This window comes from Patagioenas fasciata, chromosome 12 (assembly GCF_037038585.1).
Source record: "Patagioenas fasciata isolate bPatFas1 chromosome 12, bPatFas1.hap1, whole genome shotgun sequence".
NCBI lineage: Eukaryota > Metazoa > Chordata > Aves > Columbiformes > Columbidae > Patagioenas > Patagioenas fasciata.
In genome coordinates, this window is record NC_092531.1 from 14,758,487 (window position 1) to 14,776,071 (window position 17,585).

Below are 17,585 nucleotides of genomic sequence, written 5' to 3' on the forward strand. Positions count from 1 at the left end.
CTGTGGCGTTTGCAACTCTTAAAAAACAGAACTGAAGCCTTGTTAAGTAGTTTGTAAAGCATTTCTCATATAAAGACTGAGCAGTGGCCCAACCATAGTAAACTACCTTTTTTTTTAAGAGAAATGTTCCTTTTACGAGGCTACACGTACAGACATCCAGCTCGTGGAGCAGGTGGTGATGAGCACAGGGCTGAAAGCGCAGAGTGGGGACAGGGTTGGAGCAGAAGGACGTGGAGTTTGGGACAGGAGGAGCCAGGCTCGAGTGCAGTGTCTCACAGGGTTGGCAACACATTTGCACAGATATATTGGAGCAGATCTGATGTATTAAGAACTCTTTCAAGTATGTTTTTGTTGTAAATGTCTGTCTTGTTTGTAGCCTGTGCTTTAAAAAAAGCACAATTCATTGAGGTAGGAAGTACAGCTAGGAAATAGTTTTAATGATCCTTAAAGAGTATTGTATTCTATTTTTAAATCGAAGTTTACTTTGCTGGCAGCTTGTTTTGTGGGTCAGGTTTTTTTTTTTCTGAAAAGAGGTTTCAGTTTTGGCTACGGGATTTCCTTACAAAGTAGATGTTACAGAAATTAATAAAAGAGGCGTTAGTGGCAAAAGAAACCTGAAGGTGTTGTGTCTTTCCCACCGTTTGTCTGCCGCAGCATTGTTGAGCAACAAACCAATTCCCCTCTCACTGTTACGTCCTCACAGCGGGTTTGAAGTCTGAGCTTGCCTGGGGCTGGTGCTCCAGTGCTGAACTGGAACAGCTCTGGTTAACGCGCTGTGGGCAGATGTAGCGGCTTTTCTGAGTAAAGGCGTCCCAAGAGCATCCAGATCTACAGGGATTTTAAGAAAATTCTGAAGGAAAATGATGCTGCTTCAGTGGAAGTGGGAAGTTTCTGGCTGTGGCCTTTGCAAGAAAACTCAAAGGAAAGTGATTGCATCTGTGTTAGCAAAGAGCATTTAAAAGGGTCACAGCAAACACTCCAAGGGCTGGGAAACCTTTAAACTAAACAGAACTGAAGAAATGGCCATTCCGGTGTTGGCCACGGCGCTACGGTCACGGGATCTGCTGAAAACACACTGTGGTGAGTTAAGCTTTGAGGGCCCCATCAGTCTACGCCTGCCCAGTGTTCTTTTGCTACAGCTTTGAAACTTCTCATTTATTATCAAACCTGTGTTTTGCTTCAGCTTCCCATTTTCAATGCAGATGAGAAACCTGTGACAAATCCATGATATGTTCAGGTGACAACCAGCAGAACTCACAGCTCCAAGCTGATTTACTGCGTCACGCTTGAGTTCTGGCAACCCCAGTACAAAACCTGGACGAGACCCTTTTATTACCACATTGTTGGAAAACTGAGTGGAAAAAGTATTCTCGTAAATCCTCTGTCAGGAAAAACAACACCAAAAGAAAAATCTGAATTTTAGTGAAACCTTCGGAACGTTCGGAGTTCACAGGATTAGCTCATCACGTGCCTTGGCTCAGTGCCGCTGTTTGAAAAGCATTTGAATGCCCTGGGACCAGCTCAGTGCCAGCGCAGACGCATCTCTGTCCCCCAGGGTGGCACCTGGTGACCGGCCTTCTACTGACATTTCACAGCCCAGTCACCCTTGGGCACAGTCCCAGTAAGGACAGGGGCAGTGGGGACGCAGCCACAGTGTCCCCTTCGCTGTGGCCACCAGGGCCGTACGAGGGACTCGTCACCCTGGGAGATAAAGATGGAAAAACTGTTCCATCAGGAACATGGTGCAGCCATGGAACGGTGCATCTGGGGAGGAGGTGGGTAGATTCTCTGCGCTTTAAGATTTTCCTTAAAGATTTATCTGGACAAAAGCCCAGCTGACCTGAGCTAGTCTTGGACTAAGCAGGAGGTTGGACTGGAGACCTCCTGTAGCATCTTCCAACCATCATGTCTCTGATCTGAGGAAATAACGGGGTGCTTTTCAGCCAGATCCAAGAGAAGTCACATTTTTCAGTAACACATTGCTGGGCTCAATGCTACTGCCAGGACAAGTTTGTACCCCCACCCGCCTTCCTCTGTTCTGCAGGAGCCAACACACAATAGGCCTCACATACCTTCAGTACAGAACTTCAGGTCCTCAGCACGGGGACACCACAGGTATTTTGGTGTCTGTGTTGTGAAAAAACACTGAGGACAAGGCAGTAAATACAGCAGCGCCCTGCCGCTCCTACGCTTCCAGTAATGGAGCTTCCTAATTCACAGCAAGAAGGTGAAAATACAGCTACAGTGTCATATCATGAGCAAAGAGCAAATTTTTAGCTATGTCTGACTTTTCCAGCAGTTCAACAATAAATCCTTTGAGCCCCAGCGCTCCACTCCTACTCACCTTTGAATCCTGGTCATTAAAAGAACTAGTTGTATTTTTTAAATTATTTTTTATACCCGACTTTAAATTCTTGGAACAAAACTGTCCAAACTGTCAAAAGACTGAAGATCAGCCCTGAAACTGAGATCTTGTGTGAATTACTGGGAACAACCATCACTACACATAGCTAAAGATGCCCACGTCTCTGAATTATCTGTGGTTTCAAAACTTGAATGCTTTACAATACCTTTATTTTCTCAGGAACCTCAGTTTTCAAATCAAAGTTTATTAAAATGTCAAAAATAGAACTTACAGTTTCACATATGAAATAAGAGGGCGTACGTAGTACAGGCCTTTAGTAACAAAATAGGTGAATAATGCTGAACAAGCTCAAGCGGGTAGGTGACATCACCGGCTGTTAACATACAATCTCAGGTTAAGAAAATCTAAAACCACTAATGCAAACATGCTCATACATTTCTAGCGAAGGGGGAACAGGTCGATGGAGCGTGACGGACGTTGGGAGAGCGAACTGGCGCATCTCAGGATCCACGGACTGGAGGAAACGCGAGATGAACCAAAACGTTTATGGAGTTAAGGTGTTCTTGTCTTTTTAAAGCCTCATAAATCTGAAAAGACCTGAAAAGCACAATTCAAGGGCCCATCTGGGAACCTGACGTTGTTGCTAAAAGATCAAAGAGCAGCCGGGCAAAGGCTCCTGCTGAAGTCCTTGGTGCGTTTGATTTGCCCAGGTTTGTTGCTCAGGTCCGGGGTGAGTCTCTTGTTCTCACATCAGTAACTCCCCGATTTCCAGCGATCGCCAGAAAGGAACATAGGAAAGATTTAATACTCTGAAATCCTTAATTGCCCTTTCTGTTAAAAATTAAATATTTGATTCATCTGAATATTCGAGAAAGACGACATAAATACAAAAGCATGTACATAATAAAAAAAAAATATATACTGAATTTCTTAACCATACCGCTCAATCAGCTACTATATAGTGACTAATTATTTCTCATTCTAGCTTACCAGCTTATCTGTGAGATCCCATTCCTCCTACCCAGCCCGTACCTCAGAGAACTGGGAAAGCTCACGGATGTTTCGGGACGTGGCCAGAGTCCTTCCCCGGCTTCTATTTGCTCCTCGCGCTTTTTCCAGTTACTCAGCAGCACGAGTCGCATCTGGATGTCACCATTCGCTGTGCGATGGAGTCCTGAATATCCATCACCCTGCAAAGGAGCCCTCTGCGCCATTCAGAGTGAGGGGAGAGGAACTAATTGCTTTAACTCTTCAAAGTTATCCCCAGCAAATCTGGGTAGCCAGAGCTTTGGGGAAATTTCTTATGATTAGATTTCTCCATCTTTGTACAACCACATGATGATTCCTGGCAATTAAATCAAATGGACAGCACTGGATTACTCCTAAAACAAGTTTAACACAAAATACAAACTGCAGTTCAGTTCAATACATTAATAATAGTAAAAAAAAGAAAAATCACCACAGTTATTTAAAACCACAAGGCCAACAAAATCTTCTGCCAGCAGCCAGGCCCTTGTGTCGGCTACACCACTTAAAAAGAGTCAAAGTTCCTGCTAGTGACTCTCTACTAGTAACAAAAATGTATGAAATCCCAGTAAAACGAGCCAAGACTACCACGAAATGAGACGTTATTCCAGTACAGGTACGTAATGTGGGGCAGGGCAGGGCCGATAGCATACACTTGTGCTACATATCAAAGCTACTTTTATAAAGTTTTAGAAAAAAAGTAAAACCAAGAAGCCATGTGCACATCTACAGCCGAACGTTCGTTAGTGTCCATGGGAACGGCATCATTAAGCAATTTTCAGATCTGACGGGAGAATTTGCTTTCATCTGAACAATCAGCTGCACAATGCAGAAGGAAACAGCCCAAACGTCCCCGGGGCCGCAGCCGGTCCCCAGCCTCCAGCTCGTCATCGGCGCAGGGCTCAGCGCTTCCCGGCGCACTTCATAAAGGAACTTGGCAAACCATAAAGCTTGTCTGAATTAGTGAGAAAGCGAACAAAGGGAGGAGAGGAAATTCATACTTAGTGGAGATAATCTAAATTTTATCTAACGGTGCTGCTTGACCCGCTTACGTTTTCCATTTGAAATCGTTTTACCTACAAGACGATGAGGTGAGATTATCCAGTTTTTATGTATCATCTCAATCCTCTTTTTCAAAAGGGCAATTCATTATTCTGTCTCAAGTTGAAGACATAAATCTGATTGATAGAGAAAATCCAGGTCCAATTCTTAGCCTGGCTGAGGAGGCGGTTTTGTGCACAAACCTGGTATTAAAGTTGGGGTTTATTCCAGATCAGGCCAGGTCACAGGAATTTAAGATTTCAATTTTGCTGCTAATGCACAAGGCACCACAGAGTCCACTGTCCTCCACGGGTATGTAGATAAGCAGTTTGTCCATTAAAATAAGCAAACATGACTTAAAGAAACTGGGGGAGGAAACTTGGGGCATTTTACGTGGCAGGTTTGATTCCCCGTCTCACTAAAACAGCAAGTCAAATACTTCCACAAAAGTCAGGATCAATTTTTGTTTGCAACTGCATTAGAAACCTCTATCTGACAGTATGAGCCAAATCAACCCACGACGACAGACCTACTTTTGAAGTGGGTAGGAAATCCTATTTTATACAGATGATCTTATTGCACAAGTCCGTGCAACCAGAGATTTAACTAAAATCGGACACGTTGCAAAAACTAAACTAAAATTTAAAAAATCCTAGAAAAGCTGCAGCGCTGGGATCCCAGCCATGGGAAACCTCCCGTCAAAATGCTGCCAGAAGCGATTCCGAAGTGCCCGTATCATTCAGGAGCACAAACCACCACCAAAAGTCTTCCCTCAGAATTTAAATTTCATACACAAAATGACATGTCTTGTTTCGGGAAGAAAACCAGCTCGTCTGACCGGATTTTGTATATGAAAAAAAGAAAAAAGATTTCCATAGGAAACTGATTATCTCCTCTCCGCCTTCTAATATTTTGGCACAAACGCATGTGATATTCAATACAGGTGTAAAGAAACAGATAATTGGATAGCACTGACAAAGTTAGGAGACTTATTTGGCAAATTTGAACCATGAAAACAAGTGCTAGGGGATTTTTCCAGTTGTGGGAGTTGTTTGCCATGACAGCTGCTGCAGGGAAAAAATAATATTAAACAGGCTGGAGCATGTCTATCGAACATGAACATTTTATAATACAAGCAAATACAAAACTCTCCCAATTTCTCCAGGCAAAACACCCCCACATCTCAGAGCATTTTCATCAGATGAAATTAGGTGTAAGCAGCGGGGTTTGTGTCGGAGATGTGCTGGTTCAGGCACACTCTGACCTGTCGATGTCAAATGGCATGTTCTGCAAAGGGCGGCAGGGCCTGTTCGCTCCCAGCACCAGACCTGGCCACGGAGTTCACCAAGCGGCAGATGCCACTCGACAGGCTGAGAAAATAAAATACAAACTTTCTGTAGTTAATGCAAATAGACCACATGACAGCAAAGGTTTAACTCATCCGGGCAGAGCATCCCATGCAACAAATGTCTGTTTGCGAGCGGCAAAACTCGCTGCAGCAACAGCAGAAGGAGCTTTAAGTTGGGCCTTTTGCTTCACGCCGATGCAGTCTGAGAATGTGAGCTGCATCCCGCAAGACTCTGCCTCCTCCTTTGTAGCCCAGCGGGGGAAATTCATTCCTTTTGGGAACATCTCTGGGTGAATTAGTTCTTGTGTGCTCTAAACGCTTCCTTTTCCCCCCGTTGCTGCAATTCAGCGAGGAGCAGGTGGATGGAGACGGGGACGCATGAGCAACGTCATCCCAACGTATCTGGCTTTCCAGCGATGCCGTGTGACATGAGCCCGGAGCTGTGGGAGGTAAATGTGAAGTTTCCCCCGAGTGTCCGTGTGTCCTGTGTCCTCCCCGCGGCCACACAGCCCGACACGCTGAAACCAAGCCCAAGTGTTGTGTCACGATAAACTTCAGCTTCAAATTCTAACTGCAATGGCCCGTAGCATCGTAACCAAAGTGCTGACAGTTTCAGTGGAAGTGGCTTAAATGGATATTTAGTTTTTAAAAAAAAAAAAAAGCAAAGGCAAACCCACCTTTTTCTTTCTGTTTGGCAGATGTTTTTTTTCTCATCGCTTCGATAATGGGGAATTTGTTTGCTATGCACTTTGCATTTTGCTAAGGGTTAAGCCAATTCCATTTTCCAGAGTCTCTGTTCCCCCCACCCGCCCCAGGAGCCGTTTCCTTAGGAGACGCTGGAACAACGAATACTCGGGGAGCCCATTTGCGTCAGGACCTTGTCCAGCCACTGCAGGGGACCGTTGAGATGCAGCTCGATCCAGCAGGGAGTGCTGGTCACCGTCTGCCGCCTGCCACAAAGAAAAAAATACCATAAATGTGACTTACAAACCTTTACAAATGTGAAAAGGTTTTACAGCTACCGGAGCATTCTTTCCTGCTTAGACAACAGTCTTGCATGTGGGGCCAAATAAATGTCTCCTCTATAACGCGCTTTTGGCCTGTGCTGCCAACTTCTGTTAAAAACCCGACCTTTTCTCTCTACTTTTCTTATGATTCCAGAGGAGCAGCTCACTGTGTAACCTCTTTACTACTCAGATTCCTGGAAACGGGCAGCATCTGATTCCCTCAAGAGAAAGGACGGTGTTTACCTAAGCAAAATTCTTCAGTTTTATTTTGCAGACTTTGCCTCTCCTGATTAGATAGCAACGCAAGCAGTTTACCGAATACGTTAGATTTCTCTAAGTATGGGGCACTCCGACAGATTTGCATCTGATCAGCTGCCTCAAAAGAAGCAGAGATGCTGCAGCGTTTAAAAGGTGCAGAAAAACAGAAACATGGTATTAAACCAGGTGTTTTAAAATCCCTCGCACGTTGGCGGCCATGGCCAGAGAGAAGGGGGGGACGTCTCGCTGCGTCAGCACACACCACACTTTTGCTTGCCACAAAGCTCATGCCCCTTCTCCAGGCGGCCTTTCTGTCATTGTCCCCGAGGCCAGAGCCCACAGACCGTCTCCAGATGGTAAATCAGGAGATGAGGAGGAAAGGAAGGGCAAAGGGAGGCCAGGGCGCAGGGCCAGGGGCTGTCCCTGCTCTGCAGAGGGACGGCACTACTCTGGTTGCAGGCAGAGAGGCAGGGACAGCTGCTGTGGAGGAGGGGGATTACTGAGAGAAACGGCCTGCAAACAGCCTTGTTTTACACCCTCATTTCCCACAGAATCTGTCCTTGGAATCTGTTTGTAGGAGGGAGAAGCCAAAGTCTGTGGGGAGAAACGGCTGCTGAGCAGGGAAGGGGACCCATCCCGAAGGGTCCGGTCCCTCTGCTCTGGGGATGCACCCAGTGCCACTGCTGCCCTTCCCGGCATGGCCCTGCAAGGCTTTGGCTGAGGGCTGTAACCCCATCAGTTCATTAATCCATATCGCTCATCCTTTGAACTGAAAACGGCAGCAGGTCCCACCCATCCCAGAGCTGGTGGGGCCAACGATGCCCCAAGCACGGGTGGATGGGCAGGTTTGTCCTACACAGCAATTCACGGTAAGGGTTTGGCGTTCGGGGGTGTCCTGGGAGCTGTTTGGGCAGGAGCAATGCAGGCCAGGGACAGCAGAGCACCAGCCTTGCTCTGTCAGCTTCACTGAGGCATCCAAACCTCTCAGGTCCCAGAAAAAAAGTGAAGTCTGCTTTAACTTCACACAGAGCGTTCCTCTTTGCTGCCCCAAACCAGCGTAAGCTGAGCAGTCCAACTGTCCCAGCGACAAGGCACAGAAAGCCAACATTTGTGGAGCTGCCGTGCTTCTCTCTGCTAATCTATCACAAGAACCTTCGTTCTGCCTTCCAGCCGACCCAGCACATTCCGCAAGGCAAACCCTCAAAGCTCTCCGTGACTCCAGCTCGCTCCAGCGGGCTCTCGTTGGCCAGAGGAGAAACCTCCATGTCACGGGCTGCTTGTTAAATTGGCTTCTCCCCCCGTCCCTCCGCCAAATCCCCGGCACACCAGAGCACAAACACCCCCACTCAGATGGCTCAAACGGCAGAAATCACTGAAACGGTGCTCTGGCTGCAGCTCCCGCTGTAACATTTTTATAGATCAGTTCAACAAATAACCGTGCCCTGACAAAGGCAGTCGGACGTGTTATAGTATTTTGTGGCAAGGAAATGAAGGAGCAGGAGAGCAGCTTCGGTGCAGTCAGCACGAGCGTAGGGTTTCACTGACTGCGATACTCTAATGAGATCGTGGACTTTCCGTAAGTCACGCTCATCTGGATTTCGTTCCGAGCTGTGGCTGTGAGCCAGGGCTGAAACGCTCTGGCCCGGGTGCAGGGCGATTTCAAAACAAAATGGACTCCAAACATCTGGAGAAATGAAGAAAGTGGGAGAGCACCGTGCAGGGCCCGGGCTGCAGCTGATCCGTGGCATCGGCAGAGCTTCCTGCCCCCAGGTTTTCAAGTAAGACCACAGATTTTGAGGGTACAATGTCAAGATTTCAAAAATCACATTTGGCTTAAATCCTTGCCAGCTTTCTCTCTCATAAAACGACATTTGTTTTGCTACTACTTACAGGCGTTTGCTTGGTAACGCGGTGGAGCGACAGCAGCACAAGCTATGGGGTTCTGTGTTCCTCACATTGTCCCCACGTTGTCAGAATAACCACATCATCACTCCCAAACACCAGACCCTGCTACATCTCCTTTTTTATCTTCAATATTCACTGGGAAAAATAGTCACCCTGCTTCTCTGGCTGCCACTGCTCACATTTAAGCAACTGCCCTCTGACAGACACTGAGGAAAGGATAAGGAAGTTTAACTATAATTTTGCAGCAACTCTCACAATTCTTCCAAATGCAAATTTTCAAGCCGACCTGCTTTAATTTTAATCTAATTAGTTTCTGATAAAAGAAGAATCAAACCCGATCCATATCTATTAGGAAGCACTCACACTGATCCTGTCCTGATAACAGCGTAGTCATAAAACACTCAAATATCAAATATGCGTCTAATTCTAACAAAAAGAAAACAAATCTAATAGTTCCTACACAGGCCATCTGGATTTATCTGCTGTGCTTCAGGTAAAGCTCTTAGTTCACACAACACTGACCAAATGCACACGGCCATCCAGGTGCATCACAAGATGTGTGTTTTATACAGGTAGGATGGGAAAAACAAGAAGTGGGATGAACACAACCACTATAACCCACCTGCATCACCAGAGAGACACTCTGTGAATCCCCCCATGTAAAAGCTGAGGAAAAAGCTGTGAAATACAGGAGCAGCAATGGCAAGAGCAAGCGTATGGCCAAGTTCCTGACCTGTATTCTGCTCCCCATCCCTTGACGAAGCTCATCCGAATGGTGCACATCCTGGTCAGCTGGTACACAGCTTCGAAGCCCTGATTCACAGACTGCGCCAGCAGAGCCGCGAACTCCTGGTTGTTAAAAATCTTCAGGTTACATCCTGTGGAAAAAGAGCATGACAAGATGTGACACAAGAACAAGGCACTAGCTGAACCACATTAAGAAATCCATTTCCCTCTGAGGATGGAAAGAAACTCGGTGCTGCCTTCCCATATCCCCAGGTCACGGGATACTATACACAGGTGGTTTAAACACAGCATTTCAGAAAAAAGGAATCAAGGCTGCCACATTTCGACAGATCATACGCTGAAACGGAAATAAAACATGTTACAGGACAGAGAATGGCGAATGTTGGTGCCCACGCAGCAGGTTGTGCTCTACGAGACCTCGTGGGAGCCTCATCTGGAACCTTCTATCTCATCTGGAAACTTCTTCTACCTCTTTTACTATCATGTCCATCACTTTGCGATTTAAAAGCCTAACTATGACCATAACACTGAACAACAGCAACCGCTGAGGGGTCTGGAAGGAAGGAATGCATGGGCTAAAAATGGGAACTCACTGGTGCTGGGTTTACGTGGTGCCCGTCAGCAGGAGTCACGGAGAAGTTCTGAAGTGAAACCACTCTGGCAAGCCAGAAACCAGATATCAGGGCTAAAAAGGCTGGTTAGCAGAGCTGCTGCTTCTATAATTGTCTCTTAAATGTAACTATATCATGTTTTTCTTTAAAACTGGGGTGCCCCCTATTTTTTTTTTAGTCCCAGCTAAAATTCTGAGGACAATTTATTCAACTGTTTTTAGGTTCTGAAGGTGAAATATAACAACATCCTTCAGAGTTTAAATAAATAAATACAAACAGAACTCTTAAAAAAAGTGTTGCTATGCATGATTTCTCCCAGACAACCAGAAATGAGTTAAACTCTGCAACTTGGCACACAACTAATGCTCATCACATACAGGCCAAGCCTGAAAAACAACCAATTTGGACTGTGATGAATTGTATTTTTTTCTAAAAATCACTTCTGAGCCTACTCTCTTGGGCTGGACTCATACCGTCATCTGGGTTTGGGTCGAACTGCATCGAGCAAAGCATAACCACATGCGACAGCTCAGCAGCTGCAGAAAAAACGACCCGTTTTTGTGCCCATAGCAGAGCCCAGCCCAAGGGTTCGAGGGGCAACTGTGTCAGGAATCTTGCAGCCTACGGGGAAAATAAAAAGGGTCAGAGCATCAGAGTGAGCCAGAGGAAGAGCTGTGGGGCAAGGGAAGCAAAAAAAACTTGATCAGGATCAGATTTCCAGGCTGATCCAGCTTCAGGGCTGGATGGGAACTGGTCTGTCCGTGGCTGTGACTGGGAGGAGCGGGTACGACACGATCTTGTCAACAAGGCAATGAAGAAACTGCTTCAAACCCAGCGGAGATTTGAAGATGAGTCTGAGAAGGCGGCCAAAGGCTGTGGCAAAAGTGGGGAGAGCTGGAGGCCAAAAAAATGTGCCTGAGATGAATCTACAGCGGAAGTGTGGGTTGTTTGTGTCTTCAGATGTTGACTCCAGCCGGGGTGGACTCTTCTGATGTGGCTGGAGAATTAAGCCATGTTTGCAACACTGGCAGCTGCTTCCCAAGCATCTGAGAAGGAAAACCCACTGAGATGGGCCAGGGCTTGCAGCGTATGGATCTCTTCTCAAAAGAAAGACAATCTTTATTCAAATATTTCTAAACAAAAAAGTTCATTTTATAAATATATACATACTCTTTCAACTGTTAAAAAATAGCTTTTGTAAGGTTAACTAAACAGCTACGTTCCTTTCTGAATGGCATCCTTCCATCCTAGCTCCTGCATGTATCTAACAAAAAAGTGTTTTCTTCCTAGACAGATGCAATACATTCTCTTGGAATATCTCAGCATACTTTGACACACATTTGCTGCAACCAGAACAGGGTGCCTGCAAACGCGATTACCCTAGAATGAAACTAATTCACAAAGCAGGGGAAGTTTTACTACAGAACACAAAAAAGTAACAATTTAAATGTATTATGGGTGAATCTAAATTAAGAAAAATTTCTTATGGTATAGTCTTTTACTTAAAGGTACAAACAAAATTATAAATATGACCATTACAATAATGGACCGACAAAACACTGCACGGAACAAGCGGCAGATTCTGCTCTTAGTTCTGCACAGATCCTGAAGTTTTGTGTCTTCCTGCTCGAATGAATGTGGTGCAAACAACCGCTGGAGCAGACATTGCACCCTCCTTTATCAGCACCTTCATCCTTTATGCTATAAAAAAATGCCCTGCTTAAGTTGTCAAGTTGCTTATAATAGGGCAGATGTTCCTGATTATCGTCAGGAACAGAGATCAGCAAATCCGTGCCTACCTTGACGCAGAGCTCGCTTTCCACGGCCCGCGTAGGATCCCAAGAGGGTTAATCCTTACCTGGTGGGATCTTGCAGACTGTTGCTGGGTGCCAGCCGTAGCGCTGGTTACAGTTGGGAGACTGGACAAAAATGGCGCTGTCGCTAAGGCACTCGGCAAACACCTCGCCGCCGATGTAGTAGAGTCTCACTCCTCTGCCTGGGAAACACAGGGAGCAGTTTGGGTTTAGTTTGGAACGTTCATCTGCAAAATCTGCAAGATGAGCTGGTGGAGACGTAGCCAACCTCTGCATGGGACAGCTCGCAAAAAGCAGCTGAACTATGGACGACGGCAAATGAAAACCACCTTTTTTGGCTCACTAGTTAATCCCTTTGGGAGCAATAAATTTGTTTGGTGAGCAATTTAAGCTGAGGATGGCAGGAGGACCCATCTACAAAGTCAGAATCACACTCTCTGGCCCCACCATCAGTCCCAGGCTGGACTACGATACATTTACCACCTCACGGCCTCTTCAGAGATACACATCCCTGATACCTCCCATATGAATGTTCTATCAGTTCACATACAGTTTTCAGCCTTTTCTGAAAAGTCATCACAACTGGATACAACTCAGTGATTTGGAATTAAATTAAATGACGTTTTCAAGTCATTGCCTTTTACTTGAGACTACATTGTATACAAGGACAAACATACATTTCCCACAGGAGTAGTTCACACAAATTATTAAAATCTCAGTTAATAAAGAAATAAATTTCAGGAATACATCTTTGTTGCTCAAATAAATAGATGCTGTGGTCTTACATTCCTGTTTGAATATCTTGCTTTTATTCTTCCATAGAGCATATGGAGCCTGCTGAATTTAAAGACTGATTTCTGAATTTTTTTTTTTCAGGAGGGGGTGGGTTTGGTTTTTTTTTGGTGCTAGAAATCATATTAGAAATGAGAAAGGAAAGATCCTCCTGTATGGAAGTTTAATGTTCAGGAAAGGGTATAAAGGGGAACAAAATCAGGACAAAAAGCAGGTTCATTTTGACAGACGTCAGCAGAAAGCATAGCAAAGCATAAGCCGTTTTGTCTTTTATTAAAATTGCATAAATCTAGGATATTCTATTTAGCACAAGTTTAACTGAAAACAAAATGGAATGTTAGCTTGTGGTATAAGCAGGAAAAATGGAAATTGAGATGAAAATGAAAGAATTAAGTTTCCATTTATAAAAGAACAGTAAGTTAGAAAATAAAATAGTGCAGGAGGGAAAAGGAATACACAAGATTATCACTGACATCCATCCAAATACAGAAGAGCACATGTAAAAGTTGAAATTCTGCCTCTATTACTTGCAGCAATTTTAGTGTTCCTCAGTGCATTTTTTTAATTTTATGAAACAATACAATTAGTGTTCCTTTATGGAAGATCAGCTTGCTAGAGCACCATGGATATACGAACATCACAGTGCTCTAAAACCGACCAGCTAAATAAAAAGCTTTACATGCAGGTCTCTGCCTCCCACCTTGAAAGACACCAACTAAACCATGGGAATAGAAATTACCGATGTGTCGCCTGGTGAGTTCCACTGCTGCGTTTCTGTTCACGTTGGACAGTAAGCCAAGGCAGAAACGTTCTGAATTCGACGGGTCGGTGAAACCGTCCACGGTCATCGAGGGCTGGGAGGCATGGAAAGTCTCTCCCACACGTTGGTTCAGTTCATAGTAGGATATCGAGCACCAGAAAGCCGGTTCGCAGTAGGTAACAGGCTGCAAATCTGCACAAAATGAAAAGCAAAGTGAATCACAGTCTCTCAGGAGGAGACGGATGAAAAGGTAATGAAGGGAGGATGAAAAAAAGCGACTGTTTTGAAATATTGTTCTGCTGCATTCCTTGGGCTCACTTGAACCACCAAACTTTAATTACTTGACAGATTTTAATGGACCACAGCTAGAAAGTTACATCACCCCTGAAGCTTTTAGCACATGGAACAATCACAAATAGTCAAAGACAGTCACTTCGCAAGTGGGCTGACACGTAACTACCTTCACACTTGGAGAAAATTTTTAAAACAAACCTAGCTTTACTATGAAATGCAGAATCACTTTTAGGTGGCCAGCACCCTAAAAAAAAAAAAAAGGAGAAAAAAGGGAAAACCAGAAAACCTTAGAAAGAGCAGGACACAAACCCACAGGGCACAAACCTGCTGTAAATCATTTAACACAGGGCTCCAGAACCCTAATTCTGAGCACTTAGATCAGCAAGCCCCACTCTTATCTTTACTAACTCTGCTACAAGCTCTCTGGCGCTGATGAAACCAGTAGAGTTGTCTGCAATACGCAGCAAATTGTATGTAATACTGGCACCAAAGTAGTTAGAAAATCAGATCCTTTCTCCTAGTCCATGTGATCTAAAATTTTCAAAAGAAAATCCCCAACAGATGAGAACACATCTCTTTTATTTGGGTTATGGTTTGACTCAGGCTGTGGAGCGGAGCGAAGCGAAAGAACCCAAGTTCATGAACAGAATGGGCCTGAGGCAGCCTCAGGAAGAAAATATTTCATAGCATGAAAGGTGGGACATTCAAATGGCATCAAATGACTTAACTGCTCCCACTGGAGCCGATGAGATTTCAGCTGGGGAAGGCTCAAATCGAATATTCTTGGAAATACCACACTAGGTGGTGCCCAGTCCTGTTCCAAGCCAAGAATCTGCTGTGTGGAGGAAGCGGAAAGCAGACGAAGGTAATTGAAAAGTGCTCTATTCTTCCCATTCGATGCAAGAAATACAAACGTGAGAAGAACTCCCTCAGGTCCTTCGCCCAGCTTCTCACTCCATCCCCATTCAAATGGAGCTTCAAAGCAGAACGGAGCAACTTCCCATCTGGCCACGGAGTTGACATCAAGCAGCAAACCCCTGTTTTTTCCATTGGCTTTCTCATCTGTTGCTCCTGCAAGGCTCAGGTGAATCTGAGGCTTAAGAGATCAGCTCCCAAAAATCAAAGACAGGTTTTTACCATCCCCGCCCCCTCTTGTACGGGAGAAAGTGGATCCATAGAGGTTTGAGAGTCATTTCTCATCTGGTACCTGCTGTTACTCCGTAACCTTTAGACACAGGTAGAAGCAGCCTGGCTTCAGCCAAGAGCTGCGCTGCTTTCCCCTCCATTCCTGTGCTGGAGGAGTTCCCAAAGTAGGTAACAATAAAGAAAAAAACTTCAGTTTCTGCCTCGTTACAAACTTTACTGACAACAAATAAGGAATGGAATAAAAGTGCATTTGGGGAACTCTGTGATCCTCAGCAGATCTTCAAAGTCTACGAATTTTGGAGCTCATACTCATTCCCAGCTTCTTTCACAGTCTCTCTTTTTCCTTAATTATAGAATCTGAAAGAAAAATGCTCTATCGCAAGCAAAGCCTGATGTTCTTGCATTCCCCCTCGCATAACAACCACAAAAGAAAAAGCACATCCACCTCTGACAGAAAAGGACAAAGTGCTCGCAGTGAGGGCTAACAGAAGGCAGCTCAGCAGAACATCCATTGCAGAGATATGGCAAGCACAGCTGCCTTTCCTTCACGTTTTAAACCATATTTTACCTTACAGCAAGGCCCTCTCCTGACATCTGCAGGTGAACTCATCCAGCAGTCACACAAGTTTTCTGTTTCTGCCTTTTTCTCTTGTATGTACAGCAAATACTAGCACTAATCAGCCTCTTAAGGTGTGTCCACCCACTTGAGAAAACAGACCGTGTTCCACATGACTGTGCTCTTATTCCACAGCAAGTGCCTTTCCAAATGAAAGGCTGCTCAGATCCAGAACAATCAGATCAACTGTTGTTGATCCTTAAGTAACGTCCTCAGATTGGTACTACGCAAATTATAAAAACACTGAAGCCTGTATTGCTCTCCATGGTTTTGTGGTCCTTTCCTTCAGAAACCACCTCCGCTTGGTTGCGACCCAAGGGAACTGTGGATTCCCCACTGAAGGGTGGACGGAAATGTTATTTCCAGCTTATTTGCAACTTGAGGAAAGACACAAACCAGCAAATCCTATTTTGAAGAAAAACTTGTCTCTAAAAAATGCAACCGAGCTTTTAATGATGCCGCTTTCTCCTGTGATTTGTGGTCTTAGGCTTCGGCTTAAGCTGTCCTGGGATGGGTAAGTTACCTCTTCTGTTACAGCTGTCCTGAATATTCACTTTTAATTTATGGATTTACCGTTTGGGGAGAAGTAAGAGAATGTAGTTCTGCTGAAGCCAAAGAATCCTGAGGGGTTACACAATCAACTAAACCATGATGCATTAAACCCAAACAAATCCCACCTGAATCATCTCCATACAATTCCAACCTTGACTCACTACAGCTCTGCTGTCACAAGCATCCACTGAGTACTGGGATGGTACCCACAGCGCTTCTTCCCTCCCAGGTGAAAGTACTACTCATATCTGTTCAGCTGGAGAGGTAAAAAAAATCCACTGGCTGCTTGCAGTCTCTACATGTGCTGCAAGCATAACAGAGGACATTATCCTGGTTTCAGTTAATGCATTTGAAAAGCAATATATCTCAGAAATTACTGATATATGTTATTTGACTGTATCAGGGCCACAGGCATGATCTGAGGCTGGAGCAGCTCTGCTGGGAGGACAGGCTGGGGAGCTGGAGTGTTCAGCTGGAGAAGAGAAGCTCTGGGGAGGCCTTACTGAGGCCTTTGCAGACTTAAAAGGGGCTCATACAAAAGATGGGGACAGACTTTTGAGCAGGGTTTGTTGCGACAGGACAAGGGGTGATGGTTTTAAAGTAAAAGAGGGAGATTCGGGCTGGGCACGAGGAAGAAATTGTTGCCCCTGAGGGTGATGAGAGCCTGGCCCAGGTTGCCCAGAGAGGTGGTGGATGAACCATCCCTGGAGACATCCCAGGCCAGGCTGGACAGGGCTCTGAGCAACCTGAGCTGGTGAAGATGTCCCTGCTCATGGCAGGGGTGGCACTGGGGGAGCTGGGAAGGTCCCTTCAACTCAAACTGTTCCATGATTCTATGAATATTAATTCTAACCCCTTCCTCAGAAAGGAAAAGACAAATAGATGTGCACACTCCCTTCCTCTCTGTGCTCTGAGAAAGGCTTTTCGCTGCCCTGGGAAATGGTGTTTCGACACAATGAGTAACAGCGGCTGATGTTACTGATGGATTTGACCGTGGGGTATGTGCTTATTTCACTTACAGCTTTTGCGTCAAGGCTTTTGCGGAGCAAACACTGACAATGGATTTCCTGTACACCGAGGGACGGCCTCGCTCCAAAATAACAATACGCATGAAACCTCAGGCCTGGCCCTCCGCCAGTGTAAACTCCCTGACTTCATTCCCCATGTCCACATAATGCTGGCAACTCTCCTTTCATTCGGGTTGTTTTCTGTATTTTTCCCAGTTCATATTTCAGTAATACAGAAAGGATCATTGGGTATGTATAACTTCCACTTAAAGCTTATGTTTGACAACTCAAAACTT

General features: G+C 45.2%; 1 protein-coding gene across 1 annotated transcript in view; it reads right to left on the reverse strand.

Annotated features, from left to right (window-relative positions):
- Positions 1–2,589: 2,589 nt before the first annotated feature.
- SMAD3 (SMAD family member 3) overlaps positions 2,590–17,585 on the reverse strand; it is a 75,231-nt gene continuing 60,235 nt past the window's right edge. The window contains exons 6-9 of the mRNA XM_065847062.2: positions 13,654–13,866; positions 12,167–12,304; positions 9,684–9,828; positions 2,590–6,730 (exon numbers count right to left, since the gene is read on the reverse strand). Coding sequence (XP_065703134.1) covers positions 6,607–6,730; positions 9,684–9,828; positions 12,167–12,304; positions 13,654–13,866 — 620 coding nt within the window. The 3' untranslated portion in view covers positions 2,590–6,606. The remainder of the gene's footprint in view (positions 6,731–9,683; positions 9,829–12,166; positions 12,305–13,653; positions 13,867–17,585) is intronic.